Source organism: Nelusetta ayraudi, unplaced genomic scaffold, assembly GCF_046127955.1.
Source record: "Nelusetta ayraudi isolate G7.1 ecotype Tasmania unplaced genomic scaffold, CSIRO-AGI_Nayr_v1 ptg000332l, whole genome shotgun sequence".
Lineage (NCBI taxonomy): Eukaryota > Metazoa > Chordata > Actinopteri > Tetraodontiformes > Monacanthidae > Nelusetta > Nelusetta ayraudi.
In genome coordinates, this window is record NW_027466376.1 from 1 (window position 1) to 10,000 (window position 10,000).

The 10,000-nt window shown below is 50.9% G+C and overlaps 1 protein-coding gene across 1 annotated transcript in view; it reads right to left on the minus strand.

The window, feature by feature from the left end:
- Positions 1-1,032: 1,032 nt before the first annotated feature.
- Positions 1,033-10,000, minus strand: part of LOC142882577 (uncharacterized) — a gene marked incomplete at its 3' end in the record, with an annotated part of 32,806 nt that continues 23,838 nt past the window's right edge. The window contains exon 7 of the mRNA XM_076017378.1: positions 1,033-1,284. Coding sequence (XP_075873493.1) covers positions 1,033-1,284 — 252 coding nt within the window. The remainder of the gene's footprint in view (positions 1,285-10,000) is intronic.

Below are 10,000 nucleotides of genomic sequence, written 5' to 3' on the forward strand. Positions count from 1 at the left end.
CCTGCCCCCCTCGTCCCTGATAGAGTGCAACAGAGTTCATGCATTACCGGTGGCATCTTCTCTTGGAGGAGGCGGCCGCTGGGAAGGCGCCTGTCGCAGGCGACCGCCACGGCTGTAAATATGGAGGAAGAGTTCATCCCACTCTGCCAAAGCCCTTCATTCATCCTTGCTGGCCGCCACCACAGCTGGCCCCTAAATCATGGCCAGTGCCGGAGCAGATGATTGGGCAGAGCGCTGAACGCCGGCAGCGCTGGAAGATGAGCAGCAGCAGCAGCAAAGCACACAAGCTTTGTTCTGTGCACGTTTTGTTTGTGTGTGCAGGTCCGTGTGTGAACACCTTGCAAACAACAATGACTCAATACATGTCATTCTTGGTGATAAAAGCGGTTAATATGAGTAGAAAAATAGCTGCGTGATTAATTATTCTAGATAATTCCAAGGTGGTTCCAAAGTGCCAAAGCTGTAGCCAGAGACGTCCGTTTGGAAAGGATTGTTGTCTGAAATGTGCATCTGGAAAATCGTGTTGCTGTAATAACGCTTGTGACACCCTACACGTTGTTATGAGCAATGGATGGGGGCGGGCTTAGTGCATCTATGGTATAAATTATCTTAATATTATTTGTAATATGCTTTCTAACAACATAATGGAACAAGATCCAACACACTTTAGACAAACATGTATTTTTCACGTCCCTGTGTGTTTGCCACCCAGGAGGAGGTTTGCCCCACGTCACCGGAATGTTAATGTCGGGGATTCTTCACCGATGATTTGGGAGGGACCGGCCGCCTGCTGGCTGTTTGCAGCTGCACACACACATAGCTGGATGCATAGATGCTGCTTATAGACCTTTATGTATCGAATTTTCCCCTGGAAAAAAAAAAAAAAAAAAAAAATGTGTGGTGTGTGTATACAGGAGCTTCGACTTCGAGGGTTTGTGTACTCCATACGTGTGTGCGTTCGGGTGTGGGGGTGTGTGTGTGGGGGGGGGGGGGGGGGGTTGGGGGAGGCGATATCAAAGGGAGCAAACTCACTTGTTGACAGGAACCGCGATGGCCTGGAGGTAGAGCCACTGGCTGCAGTAATGCAGGTAGAGCCTTGCAAACCACATCAAAGCCAGCAGCGGTATAATGAGGCCGAGGCGGCCAACACAGCCACGCCGGCTCCTATGCGGCTGCTGTTGCCGGGGCAACGGCAGGCCCAGCTCGGACGGCAGCATGCGGAGTGCCAGACGGGCTCGGTCGGACAGGCGCGAGGGGCGGGGGCCACATCCAGGTAGCGCTGATCTGTTTTGCGAGAGACGGGAGACACATCACACACAGTCTATAGTGAACCCTGTGGTTTGTGCACATGCGACTCCCATTGAAATTTGTGGTGGGTCTTGATTTAAAAAAAAAATAAAAAAATAAATCAAGTTAATGATAGCCTTTGTAATTAATTAATCGCGATTAATCATGCTTTAATCGCACATCAATATTTGAGTTGGTGGCTCTGCTCGGTTGTATTCGGTGCTCTGCTCAAAGTCAAAGTCAAAGTCAAAGTCAAAGTGATCTTTATTAGTCTCCCATGGGAGAAATGTTATGATGTTACTGTTAGCGTCTAAACTGTGTTTAGGTGGTACCGGAGATTTGAATAACTGCGGCGGAATGCAAACTCTTTGTGGCACCGTTTGCACAGTGCAGTGCTCTTTCCCTTCCATCCCACGGTTTTAGAAAGGTCAATTTCCCATCCAACAAGCAAAGCAAGGTGGTGTTATTCTTTTCCATCCATCATCTTTGCTGTTCGCACTTGTTAACTTGTTAGCCCAACTACTATTCCGCCTTGCTAGTCTGACGTCACACAGTGCGTTGCTGCTGGTCCGTATTGCCAGGAACTCGTACGCTGAAAAACGTTCCGTGTTGTCCAGAATAAAAAAATTTAAATGTTATGTATGTTTTTTTTAACGCCGTGATTTTTTTTATGCATTAGTTATCGAATTAACACGCTAAAGTCGTCCCGGCCCTAAATGAAATGCAAATTTTTTTTCCCCCCCTGCCTACATGTGTATCACGTGCCCCCGAATAACAAATTCACCACCTTAATGCAGTATTCAAATTGGACGCACATTCTCACAAGCACACAAATCTACCCACACAGACCCCCCCCCCCCCCCCCACCCCCCACTCCACCCCAACCGCATGCTTGCATGCATGCACGCTCGCGCGCAAAAAAAAAAACAGATAGGAAATCCCTTCCAGCGGTGCTCGGCTTCCCTCAGCACCTCTGCCTTCCCCTGCGCCCGCCCTTTGTCAGGCCTGCTCAGCTATTCCCTTTCATATGGAGGGCGCAGATGGAAGGGAGCGGGAGGCGGCGAGACGGGGGTGCAGGCAGAGGGGAAGTAAGACTACGTCAAAAGCCGGGGAAATTAAAGGGAAATGTCGCTCGATCTGGCCGTATGAATAGTTGATGAGTGTGTACGGTTCGTGATCAAATGTATCGGCCACGCTGCGGTCACCGGGGCCGTCCGGCTGTTCGAGGAGGCGAAAGCAGGTGCGAACGGCAGCATCGCCTAGCGTGACTCGGGGGGGTTGGAGGGGGGGCTTTGCGCCCCGCGGACGTCCCCGCGTCTCGCCGCGCCGTCCCACAGCACAGTAGGAATTCACTTTGTAGTGCGTACCCGGGGACGACCAAACACTGCCTGAAGACTGCAGAGTGGGGGTGTGGGGTGGGTTGGGGGGGGGTTGCAGGATCAATTGTAGCGCCTGGCCCCTCCACCCCAAAATAATTAGCTAGCTGGGATCGAGGATCGGCGCCGGTGTTTTTTTGCATCGCCGGACGTGAAAATTAAAATGATAGCAAGTTACCGAGTTCCTTAGCGTGGGAGAGAGAGAGAGCGAGAGAGAGCGCCGCCCGCGTTCATTGAGAAATCGCTCAGTCAACAGTTTAGGTCGGATAAATATTCATGGCGCGGTTGACACGAGAAAGGAAGAGAGAGAGAGAAAAAAAAACAGATCGGTTACCGGTCAGTTCTGCAGCACGGCGCGCGTTTCCCCAGGAGTTATGCATATATGCCGTGCATTGTCCGAGGTCAGAGATGCGCGCGGTGCGGAGGGGGTAATGCATGCATGCATGCATGCATACGTTCCTCGCACCGCATCTCCATCTGTTTTTTTTGTTTTGTTTTTTTTGTTTTTTGTTTTTTTTTTCAATTTCAACTAGCGCGCTCCGCTTTGGCGCGCGCCGCCTTTGACAACGCCGGCGTTCGCTTAACGATCAGAGGCCACGTTCTCCGCAACAGTCAACCGGCTGCGTCCGCTGCAGTGGAGATCCGCGTTGGGAGTTGAGAACCGTCAGAACAGATAAGGAAGATAAGAGAAGAAAATGCGACACGCCAGTCAGATTGCCGTCTGATGCGCTTCCGTGCCTTTCAAAAGAAAAAAAACAAACAAATAAGGTCACGAGTTCCACTGACCTTTCGGTCTAATTAATGCGATCCGCTGCCGTTTGCAGCTACATCCGAAATAGAAACGAGACGCAAACGCCGTGGAAGACCTACAGGAGGCGCGCTGCGGCGCGTCGAGCGCGTTCACGCCCGGTTCTGACGCGCCAGCGACGACGGAAGCGCGGCAACATTCAGACACGACTCGTACGACTGTTTCCAGGCTTTGCCTCTCGCCTGGTGTGAAAATTGCTTTTCCCCATGCGGGCAAAAAAAAAAAAAAAAAGTGGAATTCCGGAGCAGACGACGACGGTGTCAAGTGGCATTAAAGACAAGAAAGCGGCAAACGCGACCCGACGCCCGTCGTCCGCGTAATGAAGACATCGACGATGGCGTGAAAGAGGGATATTTTTAGACGTCCTCCGAAAGAGAAGCGGCGCCGCGATGAGAGATCTGTTGTCGCCGCCCAATTATCGATTCCGTAACCTCCCAATTGTGAAAACGGTCCCAGTGGGGGGGCGGAGAGACGGAAGGGGTTGCGGTTGCCGGGCGTGCAGGTTTTTTCCCCTCCAAACCGTCTTCTCCTGTCGGCTGCAGCTTCTCCTCCCGTCTTTTAATTGAGGTTTACATAATTCCTCAACAACCTGGGCCAGGAGCTGTTGCCTCGTCGTCCCCAAAGTCTTGCCTCTTCAAAGAAAGGAAAATGAAGTAGCGCACACTGCAAGCACGGACAGGGCAGGTAAAGCCTTTGAGGCGGCGGCATGGGGCAATGAGAGACGGGGGAGTGGCGGACTACGGTGGTGGTGTTACATTTTAAGTGAGAGATTTACCATGAGAAGGCTCCAGGGCTGAGAGGAGCGAAGGTAACCCTCGGTATCCCTCCGCCGCGGCTTAAACCCTCCAGTCTAAGACCACTTCAAGTATTGGACTTATCCCCCTTTTATTTTAGAGGATTAAGTTATTTTCTGTCACTTTCTTATTTGGGCCGACGGCATTGTTTAGAAATGCACCGAAAGCCACTTGTCTCCTGCCCGCGTTATACATAGTGGCGGTTGTAGGGGGGGGGGGGGGGGGGGGGGGAATGTTTGCTGTTGGGGAAAAGAGAAAGAGAAAGACGGGGCGTGAAAATTAGATTTGCGAGATTGGCGGATAACGTCATTGTTTGCCTGATACGTCCCAGACTGCCGAGGTGTTGCGGTGATTATGGAAGTGTGATTATCCCAGGTGTCAAAAGACGGGAGATGCACCGCGTCTAGTTTGTGTTAGTTTTTTTTTTTCTTTTTCCCCCCCTTCTTCTTTCTTTTTTGATTTTGTCAGTGCGTTTGTTTGGGGATTGCAACCGTATCTGTCATCTCCTTCCCTGTTGGCTGCGCTGCCGCCGCCGCCAACGAGGCCTCAAACGCCCTCAGGTTCAGGCAGATAAGAGATTATTTATTCTATTTTTAGGCTAACGGGCAACAAAAGCATTTTCTTCGCCCTTTCCTCGCTTTTCCCAAATTGACAGTCGCAGTCGTACGAGCCAACTCAACTTTTTGTTCAGTGAATATTCCAACAAAGGGACTCCCCAAGCACACGGTATCTGGATGTGCGATCGGAATACGTATCTCGCACGTAGTATCTCGAGTTTTTCTCTGTGAAAAAAAAAGAGCGGTACAGTACTGGACTGATCCGGACCGCCACTGGTGTCGTCATCCTAAAAACCCGGGGGGCGCCCCGGTCGGAATGCGCGCAAAGACTTCCTTGCCTCAGTCCAGGTGGAAGAAGCTCGAAATACGCTGCGAACGATCCGTCGGTAAAAAAAAAAATAATAATCGGTACCGACGGGGAGACAGGCGGAGCCGAGACGCCGGCGAAGACCGATGTGCCGCGTTTGAGTCAATTTGGAAACCTTGATGATGAACGTCTTTGTTTCAGTCATGGAGATGCGCTTGTAGGAGGTGGAGTGACCTTTTACGGCGCTTATCATAATTGCCGAGAAGAACAACTTCCCCGCGTCTATCGTCTGGAGACGCGGCCCGCCTGCTCGTCTGCCTACAGAGCGTTCGGAGCGGCGAGCCGACTGCCTACTTCTGCACATTTATTTCCATGCGCTTAACAATTCGCTTCTTGCAGGGCGGGAGTGGCTCAGAACGGCTCAGTTTTTCTTTTTGCTCAACGTTCTGCTGCCGTATGTGCTTTTTTTTTTCCTTTCTCTCTTTTTACCCCCCCCCCCGAAAAGTCCGGTGGAAGAAATGTTGCAATTTAGCCGTCTGCTTACTGTATCGACCCACCGGAGCCCAAAAGTTTACGTAATAACAAGCGTTCCGGCGGGACTTTGCTCAGGTGTAGGCGGGGGGGGGGGGGCCATAAAAACCACAAAAAGTGAAGAGCACAAACCAGGCAGCTGACACATGACATGGTAAATAATAATTATTGTTTTTTTTTTGTTTTTTTTTAAAAGGCGACTATTATTAAATGTGTGTACATGAAAACAAGCTAAACCGAGCAGCATGTGTCTGCAGGGCCTTGGAGTAATTACGCTGGTCATGTCTCGGCTTGATACGTTTTATTTATGCTGCTGAGGGACAAAAAAAAGAAAAGTGAGTTCGAAAAAATGCATTAGTTCAGCAGTCTATTGTTTTTTGTTTTTTTTTTGTTCCAGACCCGGGCGAAGCGAGAACGCAAAATAAATGAGTTTCATTGACAAAAACGGGAGCGCAGCCGCTCACATTTTGGGTGTAGTTAAAAAGAGAATTATGGAATAGTGACTCAGCTGCAGAGTCCATCATCCCATAATTAAAACGGTGTAACGATGCGCCACCAAATTATCAGAATTATTTGCAGCTGACAGGCAGTGAAGGAGAGCGTAATCAAGGGCAGTGAAAAAAAAATATGTTCCACTTAATTAGGAATCCGCGTCCGCCTGATAGATGGCTGCTCATTTTTTTTTTTTTCCCTTTCCTTCTTTCCTTCTTTTTTTTTTTCTCTCCCCCCAGCGGATGGGATGATCTGGCTGGAGCACAGCCGCTACTCAACGGCGCTCGTAAAGAATTATGAAGTGGTCGCAGAGAGTTGCCGTGGAGACATTATGTTGGCGATACGGCGTGGAACCGAAGGTCCTTCAGAGAGTCGGAATCCCGTCGTGCTCGGCCAGATGTGGGGCCGTTTCGTAAAGGCGCACCGAGGTCGCGGCGTCGGATGTATCGGCGCTTGTTTGCTGACGCGAAGTCTGTCCGCCTCCTCCCCCCAAAAAAAAAAAAAAAAAGCGTCTCTCCCCATTTATCGTTTTAACTGCTAACTGCTCGGTTGGGGCTTCGCTAATCCGACTTTGGCAGAATAGCCGAGGGGTGTTTGGAGAGACTGGCAAGGTGTGCGAACCTCCGTGCCAAACCGACACAAGACTCCTGAAACCAGTTGAAAGTCGTAAAAAAAAAATAAAAATAAATATTGACCGTCGCTCTTTGCCAAGAGAGTGTTGTCCGCTGTAAAAACCACCGAAGCTGCGAGGCTTTCTGCACTTGCAGGTGCAACCTTGTTGTCAAGGTTGTAAAGATAAGAGCTTCAAGAGTTCCGTCCCGCCGCCTCATATGGTTCAATTCATTCATTCATTCATTCATTCATTCATTCATCTTCTCTACCCGCTTATTCCTATTCAGGGTCACGGGGGTCCGCTGGAGCCTCTCCCAGCTGTCTTAGGGCGAAGGCAGGGTGACACCCTGGACAAGTCGCCAGTTCATCGCAGGGCCACATAGAGACACACTCACATGCACACCTACGGACAATTTAGAGCGTTCAATTGACCTCACGTGCATGTTTTTGGAGTGTGGGAGGAAGCCGGAGAACCCGGAGAGAACCCACGCAGACACGGGGAGAACATGCAAACCCCACACACAGAAAGGTCCCAGGGCCGGGCCCCGGAAATCGAACCCACGACCTTCTTGCTGTGAGGCGGCAGCGCCAACCACTGCGCCACCGTGTCGCCCATGGTTCAATTCCTTTCATTTATTGTAGCAATTGCAGTAAGTAGGGCGGTGGATGAAACTGGGACGGCGACTCCCCGTGTTAACAAAAGGAACGACAGAAAACGCTGTGTGGCAAACACGCCTACGTGCCAACACTGCGCTTCCTGGAGTAAAGAACTGGGAAGCACAATAGTATATATATGTGTAGAACTTTTCTTTCGTCACCATGGGAAGAGATGATGCTCCATAGGCGACTCGCTGCTAAAACACGTGGCTTGTCTGACTTTTTTTTTTTCTTCCTTCACTCCCAGACACGCTGGAAGGGTTTAGCCGCGTACGTGAGGTTAGCCGTTTCCCATGTGGCCTTTTTACGGAGCACCTGACTTTAGCACAGGACGGGCAGGCTGAAGACGACGGAGTAGGCACCTCCCTTCCGTGAGCTGTAAACAAGGGAAGCCCCCCCCATACGCAAGCTAATCCGCTACTAAAAACCACAGCGGGCCTCGACAATCAGGAACAGTTCCCGGTCATTTTGTTTCTTTTTGTCATTTTATTTATTTTTTTTATATTTTTCTGTGGGAGAATAATAAAATCAGGGTTTCAGAGCGAGTTTCAAACGGCACAAAGCGTCAGCGCGGGTCACACGATAACCCATCGAAGATCCTGTTCGCTCGTCGTTCGGGTTTTTCCGAGCGGAGCGCCCGGGGGGTTCTTGGGAGAGTCGCACCAGTATTTAAATGGATTTTTCACCCCTCCGACCTTGGCTTTTAACTGCAGGACACCGCCACCAGGGAGATACAGACGGAGAGACGAGATGAAATTAGAGGAGGCATAGTGTGAGATGAGGGCAGAATTAACAGTGAGAGGGGGGAATAATTACAGCCCCGCCCGATCAGCGTGAGGAAAGATTAGCGATAGCGACGGTTGAAAAATTGTCGATCTCGCTGTTAGATGTCAGCGACCACCTCAGCTTTTATCCTAAGTATTGGAAGTAAAAGTGATCGAAGACGATGCTGCTCTTTTTTTTTTTTTTTTTTGGCATGTCGTGATACACAGATTCTTGTTAAACCATTTGTCTTTTTCTTAAAACACCATGAACTTGGAGCAAAGCATCACCGTGAGCGGCATGTCTGCAAATAAGGCCTCTTACTTGATTTCAAGACCCTAGACCATCCGGTCACGGTGTGACCTGGCCAATCAGAATCCACTGCTGCTCCGCCACGACCCTGCAGGAGGGACTCAGTCCGGTTTCAAGCAGGAACCGTTGCGCTTTTGAATTTGTTTTTTTGTTTTTCTGCTCAACTCACAAAGAAGCCAATTAAAAATCGGCTCGTTTTGAACGTGACAGACAATTTGTCCAATCACCCTCCATTTTCCCTGATTGATTCATGACATCATCGTTTGCGTTCCAGACGGACATGTGAATTTTTTTTTATTTTTTTCCCCCCCTGAGATTGAACAGACGAAAACATTCCATCTGGCATGCTAACGAAGAGCCGCTAACGATGTCGCACTCGCGTAAGCGCAAGCCGCGTATCCCGTTGCGATAGCATCGGCGTTCCGCAAGCTGTCAGTGGAAATTATTAGCGCCGCCCGTCAGGGGCGCTCGCGGCTGTCGCCCACGTTTATTTGCACAGGGCTCGCCGCTCCGAGCGCGCGCTCGCCTGCGCGGGATCCCCGGGATAGCGTTTGTTGACTCTTGCCGTCTTTCGTGAACGTTTGTGTCAAACCTCGGATGGAGTGATTGCACAAAGGGAAAAAAAAAAATAAAAGGGGACGTTTCACCTCTTGGCCCGTCTCTCGCTTCTCACGCGCAGGCGCCCGCCATGTCATCCGCGAATCCGTTGGAGTCGCCCCCGTCATTCTTTTTTCTTTCTACCCAGCCCCCCCGCCCCCTTCCATCCATCCATCCATCCATCCATCCATCCATCCCTCGCTCGCTCTGAATTCCACGTCTGTGGGAAACGGCGTTTCCTTTGACCCCCGGACCACCAATGGGACTCCAGTCTCGCCCTGACTGACACCCACATCGCTGAACGTTAACCAATCATACGGCAAGGTTGGCCTGTCAGGGAGCTGACAGCTCCCATTTCCATAAAGGAAGTGGCGCGCTGATTGTGTGTGTGTGTGTGTGTGTGTGTGCGTGTGTGCGTGCGTGCGCGTCTGCGAGATCCGAAGTGACCCGGGGCACGTCTGGCCGCAGAACACCCCAACATGTGCGTTCGGTGCCGAGGTAGCCAGGGGCCTCTATTTCGCACAGCCATGCGTGCACTCGCGCATACACACACACACACACACACACACACACAGACAGACACACACACACACTTGCAAGGAGACTGCTCACCCCCCACCCCCCCCACCCCCAGCACAGGCAAGAGCCCTGGGAAGCGGCGGGAGAGCCAGGGGTTGAGCAGCGCTGCCATCTCCTCCCACCTCCGCCTGCCAGCGTGACGTCAGAATGTGTTGACCCCTGTGCTAGCTTGTACTAGCGCTCGGCTCGCCGGGGACTGAAAGGCCCAGACGAGCTGTTATTTCAGGTGGTTTTCTCCACTCCGGTCTGTAGCTGCGTTTCCATTCCAGTTTTTTTTTTTTTTGCTAAATAAAAGCGATATTTCTAAAAATTCCGACAAAAGTCCCAAT